Here is a 14720-nt window from a genome sequence, read left to right as displayed (position 1 = left end):
TGTTCCTATGTGCCTATGTGTTTGTGTGTTTGTCTTTGTGTCTGTGTGTTTGTCCATGTGTCTGTGTGTGTGTGTGTCTATGTGTCTGTGTGTTTGTCTATGTGTCTCTGTGTCTATGTGTTTGTATCTCTGTGTGTCTGTGTCTTTGTGTTTGTTTGCCTATATGTATGTGTGTTTGTGTTTTTATGTGTGTGTGTTTGTGTTTGTTTTTGTTTCTGTGTGTGTGCGTGTCTATATGTTTGTGTCTATGTTTGTATTGGGTGGGTGGGTGAGTGGAGGTGTGTGTATGTGTGAAAATAAACTCTTTGAATTTTTTGTATTATTGCAATGAAAGTTTTATATCTATTAATCACAAAACACTCTTTTCTAAGTGGATGGTGGATGTGATAAGATTCTTTGGATTACTTAGCAAATTATACTTCAAATCTTAAAGATTGGCAGGTTGAAAGCTTATTGATAAAATCTTAGTACAGATTAAGCTTTTTAATGCTTCATATTTCAATTTAAAGCATAATGACCAAGTTACACACAACTATTATAAAGAAGTTATACAAATTTTAGGAGTCAACTGTCTCATTTTCAATTTCCCAAACATGTAAATCATATATATATATATATATATATATATATATATATATATATATATATATATATATATTAATTCAAGAACTTCTTGAACCACTCAACAGATTGTTTTGGGTATCTCTTCAAATTGTCTTTGTAATCAATGAAATATAGACCAAATCTAGAAGTGAATCCAGATTGCCACTCCCAATTATCGAGTAGGGACCATACAAAGTAGCCTTTTACATTGCATCCATCTTCTCTGTGAACAATAACAAGATAGTTTTATTAGCTTAATAAACTATGTGGGAACTAAATCATATAAATGCACTTAGATAATTATAAAATACATTACGTACTCAATTGAAGCTAATAGGTTAACTAAATAGTCATTGTGGTACTTAATCCTTTTCTCATCCTTCAAAGCATCTTTGATTGAGATAGATGGGTTATTTGGATCATCCATCCCTATAACAAGTGAGAGAGTGTGAATTAGCTCTATGATAAAAGTGATGGATAAATTAAAAAGATATGATAAGTGATGATTTTTCTCTCTCTAAACTATGGAATATGAAAACGATATAAAACTTGTACTACCATGTATGTTTAATTTTACAAAAATTAATTATATAACAATGTCAATTCAATCCACAAATTAATGAACAAACCTAATAGTGATTATTAAGTGAATTATTTTAATCAACCACATGTTTAAATTGATGGAACCCACTTTAACTTAGCCAAAGTTTGGTGCGAAGTTAATTACTCAATAATTCACACTAAATGGGTTGTGTCGAACAATAAGTCTTCCTCTTTTTTGCTTAAGAGCATCATATTTTATATCTCTTTAATTCACTCATTATTAGCAATTCTTCAATTTTGAACAAGTTATTGACAAATATTTTGCTCCAATTATTCGTAAGAGTTCATTTATTAGTAATATTTAAGAGAAGTTCCTCCTTCTTTACTGATTATTGCAATAGCATAGTAAGGAAGTCAATCATAGACATTGTGAACATACAAGATGGTTTTACTAGAGTAGTGGTTAAATAAATTAGAGAGGTTACTACTTTAATCCCTCTACTAGAGGAAACAATACTTTAAACGAGCATTGAATAACCTACACAATTAATTAAGTTTTTTTTTTTAAATAATGGTATATATTGTAAATTTCTCTTTATGTACCTGTATTTGCCTTATTTAGATTATTTCATGATGAGTGTTGTCATTATGATGTAGGATCCTAGGAGGAGATGAAAGGAAACAATTATTTTTGATATTATCTTTCGGGGTTAGTCTCATTAAAATGTTAATCTAATACAAGAGTTGGTTAAGGTTTCACATGACTTGTTTCATACATCTTATGATATACTTTGAGATGGAATAATCTTTGACATCGACAATAGCAATGCACCATTGTAAAAAACATGAAAGATATTTGTGAAATCATCTACCATAACATGATATTGAACATTGCAATTCTACAACTATGGATGATGTACGTAAGCTATTATTTATTGAACTATGTTTGATAAAATGATAATTGAGGAAAATTTATTTTTTAATTGATATTGTAATTTAAACTAACATGTTACAAGAACCTTTCTATGTCATTAATAACTTAAATTGATATAATATGGAATCATTTTACGTAATCAATTGAATGTTCATTTTCAAAACATTTTCATATTGTCTTTTAACAACAAGGAAAATAATCTATAGAAGGAATTGTGGATTTTTGTCTTATGAAACATTTGGAGTCATAAGAATAGAGTAATTTTTAGGCAAATAAAAATTTATGTAGATGAAATTTTCTTTATGGCACAGTTTGAGAGTGTACACATGGATAAAAAATAACTTATATAAAAAAAGAAAAAGAAAATAATTAATTTTTCTATACTGATAATTCTAAAATCGTTTGGTAAGTGATAGATGGCATGTAATGAAACCATATACTAAAACACAAAATGCAAACACAAACACATTCTATGTAAAATGCCTACACGATGAACTGCAATTTTATATCATCGTTGAGAAATCGCATTTGCTTATAGTTTTAAGATTACCATTTTCTGTGACAATGATGAGAGGATTTCCGTATTTCTGTTTTATGTAATTCACTGTACTTCTCATCCCGTGTGGTACTATATACAACCATAAAGAATTCGCCTGCAAGTCATAATTTTGAATATCATTATCATTATTCATAAATATTAAACTTTAGATACTTAAATACTATACCTTTGATTATAAAAAACAATTTATTTAGATCAATTCAAACAAAAAGCTTAAGAAGCTTAACTGAATGTGCACAAAATATAATATAATAAAGATTTTTACATAAGTTTATTACCCATAAAAATAATATTTTATTGTGAGTTCTGTAAATACAGATTCCATAAAATTGAATCGAGTTTCTTGTATAAACAATTCTCTTAAAAACTAAATCATGGTAGGATTTATATTAAAATATTTATTTATTTAAAACAAAAATCACATTAGAGATGTTATATAGTTGTATATCTTGTAGACTTGACATTCACCTTTTTAAGATGTTGAATAAATTAACATCAAAGTTTAAAAGGCTAAATTTAGGGTATTTTGTTTTAGACAATAATATCAAGTGGGTGTAAATAATTTTAGAAGTGTGACAAAAGGTAAATTTAAATTTTTCGAACTTAATTAAATTTATATTTTAAATATGCATATGAGATGTGAGTATGTTTGTTCCAACCTAGGGGAACATGGTATATGAGTGGTGTCAATAGTAGGAATGGTATCTAGTAGTACTTTGGACTTGAAAATGAGTTGATATAGATATATGAGTATTTAAAAAAAACAAAATAAAGTGGGTTGTAAGCTTGGCTAAAAAGGGGGTGTAAATATCAACAGATAAGTCTTCTTCGTTTCTAAACTACAAACCAAAACCCTATTCAATAATCTATGGTGATTTTTGGAACTATAATATAGTGGAAAAGAGAAGAGAGTTACCCCCTCTACCATCCCAACTGCTTTCTACACCTCCTCAAATTTTTTTTATTTCAAAAATATTTTAGGTCAAAATTTTTTAACTTTTACTATTTAATTTTATTTACCTTTTTTTAAACCATAATTATGCGGTCCTACCCCTCACTTTCTCTCTTCCTCTCTTCTTCACACATAAAGCTCTCACTCCCTCACTTTTTCTTTTCCTCTTTTCTTCGCACACATAGAACCTCCACCCCCTTCCTCTTTCTCTTCGTTTATTCTTCTCTTGCACATTTTTGTGGTTAAAGCTTCTTTTTTTTGTTCTTTTTATATATGTGCTTATGTATGCGGTGTGTTGTGTAAGAGGAAGAAGAGAAACGTGAAGGCTTGAACGAATGTGAAAAATTTGTTCAGCCTTCAACAGATCTTGAGATTCATCCACAGATCCATTGAAGGCTGAACGGATTTCACACATCTGTTCAAGCCTTCACGATCCGTACAGCCTTCGCGTTTCAACTCTTTTAATTTCTTTTTTTATTTTAATTTATTAATTTTTTTGTAGATTTTAATTTTTAAACACCGTAAATGTTTATTTGTATAGATTTTACATAATTTAATAATTTTTGTAATATTTTTTATGTATAAAAGATTTGTTAAAAAATAAAATAAATCGTTAAAAGAGAAAAGTGAGAGAACGAAAGCTACAAAATTAGGATTTTAAAAAAGTGAGAGAGTTGAATCTTGATTTACATCAACTTTAAAAAGCTTTTAACTGCAAGACAAAATGGAAATGAAGATGTAGAAGGAGGAACGTGCCCTTGTGGAGGAAGTAACCTAAAAGATAATGTTATTATTAGTTTTGTCTTTTTTATAATAGTTATCATTTCCTTATATTTTAGATTACCTAATATCTTAAGAGAGGGTTTGCTTTGTATTTTTTAATATATGTTTTATCTGGTTCTTACATTTTTTTCTTGTTTTGTTAATAACACGTTTTATGTGATGAAAAATAATAAATAAATTTTAGGATGTCAATCTAATTGAAGTTTTATTTGTTTTTTAAGGACGAAAAAAGTTAATTACAGAAAAAAATGAAAAGCAAGTTAAAATTTACCAAAATTAGGACAAATTTTTTAGAAAAATTTCCCTGCATGAGCAAAGAAAACTGAGAATCCAAATTCGTAAAAACAAATATAATCGATTATCGAATGGGGGATAATCAATGTATTAATATTTTATTATATACTTTTAAATTAATATATAATATATAATAATTAAATATTTATAAATATATGTTATTATTATAATAAAATAAATATAATATTTCTGTTAATACATATTTTATATTATAGTAATTAATTAAAATTAAAATATGTTTAAAATTTTATTTTAAAATTATATTTTTAAACATATATCAAAATGTTTTAGAAACTAATTTTACATTTTTTTAAACTTATTTCAAAAAAATTATTTTATCACATCACTAAAAGACTTTTCTCTTACTCTCTACTCTCTTCTCTTAATTCAAATAACTCTTCTTTCTACTATTTTTATTCCTTTCTTTTCTTTCAAGTCTCTCAAATTCAACCTCTGGTCCATAAGAAAAAATAGATAAATATAATTTATATTATTATTATAAATTTTTATTTTTCCATTCATAGTAATGGATAGGTTAATGAGAATAATGAAAGAATGAGATAGTAGAAACATTTATTTGTTACTCAAACTATTTACGAAGTGAAAATTCTTAAATATATATCAAAGATTAGAAGTAGCTCTAGTATTAGTGTTTTTGGAAGTAAAGTGACATTTTTGGAAGTTAAGCATATCAATTTCTTATTCATCTCTCAAAACATTTTTATGCCAAAACTTATCCTTTTAGCAATTAGGATTGAATTGTGATATTTATTATAAATGTTAAGGACTTCAAACAAATAATCATTCAACCAATTTCCTTTTTGTGAAACAAATATGATTAATGAATAATAATTTCTATTTAATCTTTCTTCTTATAATTTTATTTCCATTTTTAATACAAAATGTCACATCAACACCTAAAAGAAACATATTCTCATTTATGGAGCTTACCCTTTCTCCAATGACATTGGTGCCATTAAATGCTGAAATGAATAAAAGAAAAAGCATAGCAAAATTCAATTAGGTCTACATTAATAAAAAATGCATCCAAATAACTCAAAAAAAAATAGAAAAAAAAGATAATGAATTTATATTTAGTTTGAACTTACGAAAAGTAAGGACAGCAGAATCTTCAATGTAATCATGAAGCGGAACGGCGACGTTGTAGACATAAAGTGTGGTGTAATGATTAATGCCGACAAAATCTAATGATCCTTTAAGAAGAGATGCTTGAGATTTAGAAAATGTTGGTAGCCTATTACCGACTCTACTTCTCATTATGTTTGGATAATCTCCAAAAACTAATGGCTCTAGAAACCTGTCAAAAAAATTCAATCACTATACTTGTTAAATTCAAACATATTTTTTACTCTCAAACCACATTTTTAAATTTATTTTCGAAGATAATGTCATAGTTTAAAAAATATTTTTTTTAATTATAAAAAAGAAAGCCAAATTAGTGGATGGTATATAACAATGTAAATTTGAAATCCTGATCTTCTGATAGTTTTTCTTTTATATTATATATTTTTAAAATATACTAATTTTAATCTATTACAAAATTTAATGTTTTAAAATATTGAAATTAGTGTATTTTTTAAGGTTTAATTAGAGCTATCAAAATGGATAATTCGATTCGATTCTGTTTGGTCAATTACGGATTGGTCAATAGTGAGCCGACTCAATCTAACTCATTTATTAACATGCTGAAAATATTCGAACTCGGCTTGACCCATTACGGGTTGGTGGGTTAAACGGATCGACTCACTGGCTCACTTAAGTATAAGTTTTTTTTTTAAATAAAAATTATAATTTTTTAATTCAAATATAAATAAATTTGATTCTAAAATGATGTTAAACTTCAAAGACAATTCAAAATAAATAAAAAAATATCATACAATCCAAACATAATTCAAAAACAAGCACAAAAGACGAACAAATAAGTTTTTAATATTGATAATTTTTATATCACTTGTTCATCTATAATATTATAGTCTTAATAGATAAATCTACAATATTAATCTATAATATTTTTTTCTCTTGAAACATCTTTTTTTTATCACATTTACAATATAATAAAAAAAATGCTAGCTAATAATATTGAAACACAAAATAATAAATAATTAAATTAAATTAGGTGGATTGGTGAGCTAACCCGGCTTACCATGTGTTCAACCGAGTAAACCAGGTTCTAAATGCGTCGGGTTGAAAACTAACTCGCATAAAAAGAATTACATTTTTTTCAAACTCAATCTGATTCAAACCCGTGATAAACTGGATTGGCTCGTAGGTTACAACTCATTTTCACTATCACTAGGTTTAATAAGGATCAATACCATATTTGAAAAAAAAAATCTTAAATTTGTTAGGTGTCTTCTTAAATTTTGTACAAAATTTTTCATTTATTACTATGTCCTTCACAATATGAATTCGACAAATTTGCTTAGAAATTTTCTTTGGGTGTGAAGATATTTAATTAGGTGGTCTATGTCCTTCACAATATGAAAGTTTTGATTGAAAGATTGTACATAATAATTATTACCAGCCAAGTTGAAAATCTAAGGCTCGTTGAGCTGCTTCAATATCTTCCTTTGAGTTTGTTGCTGGCTCAACCCAAATCACATCCAGAGATATTCCAATAGAGCCCCCTTGTATTTTCTGTACAAGAATAATTTTACTTAGTCAATCAATTATTATGAATATTGTTAAAGATTAAGAAAAAATAAATATAAAAATTATAATCAGATAGATTCAACAACAAATAAAATATAAATTGAATATATAAAAATTAATAATATTTTTAACTAAAAACTTCAATATGATAAATTTATAAATTATTTATCATTTTATTTAATACAAAATTTAAATTCATACATTTTTTTAGAAATCAATTAAAAATAAAATCAATTTAAAGTATATAAATAAATATAAATTTATAAGATTAAATTAGATTTAAAGTTTATCTCTTAACATATTTAATAATTAAAGTATTTATTTATATATTTTTTTTACTTTTTACTTTTACCTGGTACTTTTTCCTATAGATGTCCACTACTATTGCATGAGAATTAAGAACATTATGAGCGACAATATAAGGTTCAGTAGAAGAGTTTCCATGTCTGCACAATTGATGAAGAAGAATAGAACATCTTCCAGGAGCTTCAATTCCAAGATCATATCCCATCATTGCAAATGTATGAGGCTCATTGAAAGTGATCCAGTTTTTCACTCTGTCTCCAAATTTTTCAAAGCATAATTCACCATATCTTGCAAAGTCTTTTCTGTTCAATGAATGAAAAACATTCATATAAATTAATTCTATTATCACTATAATAATATTTTCAAGTTATAATTAATATGAATTAAATTTCATATATACATGATGAAAGGGCTAAGCCAACCCCTATACTTGTCTTCCAAGGCTTGGGGTAGGTCCCAATGGTAGAGGGTCACATATGGTTCAATTCCTACAAATATATATTAGGGTTCATCATAATTAGACTCTTATAATGGTATATGTATACAAATAAATGCATGCTACTTATGTTAATTTTCAAGAGATGTGAGTGTAATTTCTTTTATGAATGGAGATAACTAGATGAAGCCTGTATGTGTAAATAAATTTGTTTAATTTTTTTAAAACATGATTTATTATGGTAATAATAATAATAGTAATATAAATTTTACCTTTGGCTAGTAAGGCATTGATGAGTTTATTGTAGTGATCTATTCCTGCCTGATTAATTTCTCCAGATCCATCTGTCACATTAAGTTTTTACATTTTACACTTAGGTTAAAATTCAATTTCTAGAATAGACATAATTTTCAAGGTGAATACTAAATATTCAAACAACTCAACAAATAATTATGTATAATAATTTATTTAAAGATTTGAAAAAGGATAAGGAATTAATTTTTTTTTTCATGTTATAGTTCCTCTTTTTGTTTTTTATGTAAAGAATATATTTTCCTTATAGCTTCTACCTTGGAATATTTAACATTTCAACTAAAAAAAATACCTTTATCGAAATATTTGAATAGTAAAATGCTTACATGGGAAAATTCGAGACCAAGAAATCGAAAACCTGTATGCATCCATTCCCATGTCTTTCATAAGTTGCACATCTTCCTAGTTGAAAAAAAAATCAAGATGTACTAGTGAAAATGAAACAAATGGTTAAAATATATTAATTAGTTCATACACGTAAAATTTATTTTAAAACTACTAGGAAGGCATGAGACTTTGCATTATAAAATAGAGAAACTAAATTGTAGGATAAGAATAACTCGAAATTAAACCTTAGAATTTCCTTATGAATTTGAATGTTTGAATTTCACTTTATAATTTCTTTCTATATTTGAATGTTTGCAATAACATCACTTTTTTATACATGCATGAGAGTGGCAGCACCCACCAAAATTAGCTTGAGTAAAGATTTTTTGACACACCTAAATATTTTACATTCATTTGACACTATCCTTACTTACTTTTTATTCTCTTTTTTCTTGAAACAATACAAAAGTTTACTCTTTTATGACCATTTTACCTTTATAGTCTGTGTCAAATAAATATAAAAGTGTGTCATGGTACCATTACTCAATTAACTTTTTGCAACTATGAAAAAGACAACAAACATTTTCCAAAGTGGTCAAAGAGGACACTTATGAGAAAAGTCTGCATAATTGGATTGTACCAAAACAACAAAAACAAGAAGAAAAGTCCTGCTTATTCTTACAAACTGGAAGTAATTGAATCGGTCAAAATCATTCTCTACATCAAAGGAAATAGATTGTTTCATATTCAACTTTCTCATTTGTCATAATACAAGAATACAAACTCGTCATTGTACCTTTCAATCATCAACTAAAGATACCCTGTTCTCATATGATGTTATGAAATTCGTAGAACTATTGAAAAAACATTGATGAAGCCTAAAATAATGATAACTTATGAATTAGTCGACCTTATACATAAGGTATGAGAAGAAACTCAAGTGAAAGGGAGTGAAGTACGAGTAATATTCTCTGATAGATTGATAATGTCATGTCTAAGAATGTGAAATCTTTTTGAGAATTTTTGTTAGAAAATTTGTGAAAAGGCTCTCAGGAAAAATCTGGCTAGAAAAGACAAAGTTATTAAGTTTATCCTTCTATGACTCAAACTCTCTTTCCTGAGAGTCTACTTAGTAAAATTTCAACAATATTTTCCTCTAGAAAATTTCTACACACAGCAATTTGGATAGTCTAAGTATCAACTTACACCATCTTTCATTAAAAACCCAAAGCTTTACCAAAATTTTGCTTATAGGAAAAGGGAATTATTCGCTACTAAAGCTTGATAAGACAACACTTTGATAAGGAACACAACAAGGATGATCACCAACTTGATCTAAAATTCATACATGAAATATGATAAGAGGTAGCAAAGCAAAAATTTGTATGATGGTACAACATGCGAGTAAAGGAACGAGCTTAATCTTTGGAGAAGTGAGAAGATATAAGCTTGAAGATAGCTCTATATTCTATAATACCATTTTATTAAGGGTTTTGCAACTCTTGACATCAATCAAAGACAACGAGTAATACCTTTGAGTAGAGATAACAACATCATACAAGGAGAACTTAAAAGAGATCAATCCATATAATCAATTAGAAATTAAAATGACGCAACCCGACTACCAAAAGCTAGTACTCATAGTTTAACTAAGGAAATATGACAATGCTGGACATATAAGCAAATTATTTCCCAAATAAGCGATAAAAAGAATCTTAAAACGTGACAGTGGTTAGATAAACGATCGAAAATTGTAAATTGTAAACCCAAAATTGATGATTCTTACTAATAATTACTTAATGCAAGATGTTTCATCAAAGAATAATGAAAAATGTTTGAGTTTGACACAAGTCAATTATATGTTGGTTGAGCTTTGTGAAAGAAAATACTCAAAAGCAAGATATTCAGTAAAGGTGAACCTTATACGAGAAGTACACGATGAGACCCGTGGCATAAGAAATACCTTGACAACAAAGGTGAATCTTACACATGAAGTACAAGATGTTGTTAGTGGCATAAGAAATACCTCAAAGGAAAAGGTGAATCTTATATGAGAAGTATGAAATGAGGCTCGTGGTATAAGAAATACCTCAAAAGCAAAGACGAATCTTATATGAAAAGTACGGATGCGAAAGAAATACCTTGAAAGTAAAGGTGAATCTTATACAAGAAGTACGGGATGAGGCCTTGACATAATAAATACCTACAAAGCAAGAGTAGTTGGTATAGCTCAACAACATGAGCATTCGAGTATGAGACTACTCAGTAAACCCAAGCATGAGTGTCCGAATGTGTGACTACTTGGTAAATCTGAACATAAACGTCTAAATATGTGACTACTCGATAAACCTGAACACTAGCGATTGAATATGTGACTGCTCAATAATTTGAGCATGAATGTCCAAATATGTGACTACTTTGTAAATCTGAGCACGAGCGTCTAGATATGTGACTACTCGGTAAATCTAAGCATGAGCGTCCAAACATGTGACTACTCGGTAAATCCGAGCATGAGCATCCAAATTTGTGATTACTCGGTAAATCTAAGCATGAGTGTCAAAAAATGTGACTATCTTGAGAAAATTCGAGAATACTTTTAAGCGTCCAAAAATGTGATCGTCTCAAGAAAATATGAGTATAAATTGAGCTTCCAAAAATGTAAATGTTCAAAAATGTGATTACCTTGATAAGTTCGAGTATAACTTAAGATTTAAAAGTAACGTATAAGCTTGGATGGAAATTCATCTAAGAACTACTTAAAAGTGTTTAACCACATAAGTCCAAATGGAAAAAAGATCTAAGGACTACTTCAAACGGCCACACATCTAGAATTTATGCATTTGGTAATTAATCATCATAAAGGGATGTGTACTCTTTTTCCTTAGTTCAAGTTTTATTTTTTCTAAATTGTTTTTTTGTCAAACAGTGTTTTAACGAGGCATATTCTTCTAAGCTCGAATGCACCCAACATCTACAAACTATAGTTAATGGAGAATGATAAAACTTGTTAATCCATCTATGGTCCACTTACACCTTATTGTTGACTTCTGAGCTAGGGAGAGCTAACCTAATTGTTGATGTGTAATCGATCTTTAAATCGCTACGAGAGAAAGATCTATTTATAAATAATTTTTAACACTCCAATTAATAATAGATGATAATTGAATATATGAGAGTAAAATAATTATATTACGTTTCGATCGTGTGGCAAAATTATTTATAGACTTTCAATAATATAAATAAATAAATATAATAGTTGAAGATAATCAAATATAAATTTATAATAAAATATGATAAATTATTATATCATAAAATATTAACTATAAATTTATTGGAAATATTTCATGAACATAATTTAATTATAAATTGTTATATTATAAGATATTATTGAATATATTTCCTAATATATTGGCGTATGTACATTATATAACCCTATTTCCTTAAACTTGAGTCTAATTATAATAAAACTAAAACTATAAATTTTAAAAAATGTCATAAAATTGCATGGTGCCACCAAGTAAACTCATCTTACTTCGTAACGATGGTATTGATCCACTGCAACATCAGCATTGGTATTATCCACTATTTTTCCTGTTACAAATGCAAGAGAAATCGCAGTAACAACATAATCATAATAAGTTTAATTTACAATATTGTTATATTCTTCAATAAAATAAATAATGATATTATTCAAAAGATAAAAAATTGCTTTCTTGACAAATTTGTATTCAAATGATTAATTTAAGCACACATAAGAAAAATTTTCATTTTTTTTAATATTTATAGTAATTTTAATAACTTACCAGGTGAATGAGAAAAAGTATCCCACACAGATGGCCCTCTTCCATCTTCTTTTACTGCCCCTTCGTACTATAAAAATATCAACATTAATTCAACGTATATGTAAATATGTAAAAATAAAAACTATATTAAAGTAATTATAGAATTTTGCATTTTTTTTAATTGTAAAACAAGAAACTCATAATGATAAGTGTTTTAGTTTTAAGAAATGATTTGAAAGTGAAAGAGATTATTTTATTTTTTGTAAATATTGATGAATGGTGATAGATAATGTGAGTGTTGATGAAGAGTGGAAAGAAAACCTGAAAAGCTGAAGCAGCAGTGCCAAAAACAAAACCTTGTGGAAAGCTTTGCCTATTGATCTCTGAGATGCATTTTTGAATCTGAAAAATTACACTGACAATCACTGCCATTGCAACCACATTGCTTCTTCTGAACGCCATGGATTTTGCTCAATGGAACAATTAAGAAAAGTAAGTGAATTTAATAAGCAGTAGGAAGACATTTTTCACATATAAACCTACGCATCAATCGGTGGTTTCTACGAAGGGTTGTTGGCGGAGATGAATATGAAACACTAATAATAAATAAATCATATTGCTTAAAGAATAAATGAACATCTTGGTACTAAAATATTTTATTAGTTTATAACTACAATGTGAATGTGGCTTAGAGATTATCAGCTCTAATTTGATCATTCCATTCTGTTGTTACTTTCACTTTAGCTTGTTATTTGTATCGAAACAGTGAATAAGAAAAGAAGCATAATTGTTTCAGATGCGAGGTGCACAGTTACTAACACCTACACAATTTTTTTCTGAAATATTATCCAATAATTATCCTTCTAGTATCTTTCTTTGCTCCAACGGAATATACCTGTGAAAGATTTTATGATGTTGTTGACTGTCCGTATGGTATTTTAATGTAATACTAATAAATATGCAGTAAATGCGAACGCTTACTTTTTACTTTTGACGTGTATTTATAGTTTTCGATATGAGTTTGAGATTAGTGAAATCTTAATTGAGGCCCAATCTTAGCCTAATACCTCTAATCACTGATTATCTTAATCTTGTTGGGAATTCAAGTGTGAGTCAAAGTCTCACATGGGATAGAAACGAGAAAGTATAGCAGTATATAAAGGTGAAAAACCCATTAACCCATTGTTTTAAGGTTTTGAGTAAAGAGAGATGTCAATCTTTTGTATAGTTGACTCAAATGTTATTGGTATTTATGTAATCCACATGAAACCTCCTTCTCAATAGACTCAACAGTAGTATTAAAGCCGATGGTTTTTATCTCTATTTTAGAGAGTTTTCAATGTTATATAATCAATTATATTTAAATATAATCAATTAATATATTTTCGTTTAACTCATAAATTATTTTGAATCAACATAATCAAATATAAGAATAATAGATTATTAGAGAAAGTGAGTTTTTTTTTAAATCTTATAATAAATTATCTATGATTCATGATCGATTATATGCAAAACTAATTAAAATTTATGTATGGTCTAATTTGAGATAATAATTATAAACTCAACATAATTTATTATGTTATGGTTTTAATTAATTTTTGTATTTCCTGATTATTAATTGACATGCAATAAAAAAACTTAACTGATATTTTAAGATATAATAAGTTTTTTATTCGGTAAGAGTTTATTAATTACATAAAATATAAACTATTGTACACCCAAAAATATAATATATTGGACAACAAAAATATATATTATTGCAAAGATTAAAATTCAGAAGAATTTAAGATAAATTTAAAAATATAAAATACTGCAAAGTTTAGAAGGAGAATTTAAGATAAATTTAAAAAATTTTAAACATTACCAAAGAAGAATAATTAATTGACTTGCCACCTTAAATAGACACGAGAGGCAACTCTGATATTTCATATAATATCACAAATTCCCATTGCATTTTATTTAAGCCATTTGAACAGTTCCGAATGTTTATAAGAAATTATTATTTTTAACTTTAGTAACACAATTTAATTTTTTTAACTAAATATAAATACACCTAAAATGAATAACTAAATTCACTTATTTCCATATAAATATCAAATAATAGTATTGCGTTATTCCAAGATATAATTTCACTAAAAATTAACTAACTAAATATAAAATGATTTATTTATTTATTATTCTCAATATTACACATGTCATAAGTTCTTAATGAATAA

General features: G+C 27.2%; 1 protein-coding gene across 1 annotated transcript; it reads right to left on the bottom strand.

Annotated features, from left to right (window-relative positions):
* Nucleotides 1-657: 657 nt before the first annotated feature.
* Nucleotides 658-12948, bottom strand: LOC108342283 (beta-glucosidase 40). The gene is made up of 13 exons (XM_017580034.1): nucleotides 12826-12948; nucleotides 12526-12592; nucleotides 12255-12313; nucleotides 8722-8797; nucleotides 8356-8427; nucleotides 8048-8135; nucleotides 7694-7949; nucleotides 7211-7326; nucleotides 5778-5986; nucleotides 5620-5651; nucleotides 2631-2733; nucleotides 924-1032; nucleotides 658-826 (listed from the first exon to the last, which is right to left on the bottom strand). Exons 1-13 carry the CDS (start codon nucleotides 12934-12936, stop codon nucleotides 658-660), a joined length of 1467 nt encoding a protein of 488 aa, XP_017435523.1. The 5' UTR covers nucleotides 12937-12948.
* Nucleotides 12949-14720: the final 1772 nt, after the last annotated feature.

Source organism: Vigna angularis, chromosome 10, assembly GCF_016808095.1.
Source record: "Vigna angularis cultivar LongXiaoDou No.4 chromosome 10, ASM1680809v1, whole genome shotgun sequence".
Classification (NCBI taxonomy): domain Eukaryota; kingdom Viridiplantae; phylum Streptophyta; class Magnoliopsida; order Fabales; family Fabaceae; genus Vigna; species Vigna angularis.
The sequence above is the reverse complement of the archived record's forward strand: the minus strand, read 5'-3'. Positions and strand labels throughout refer to the sequence as shown.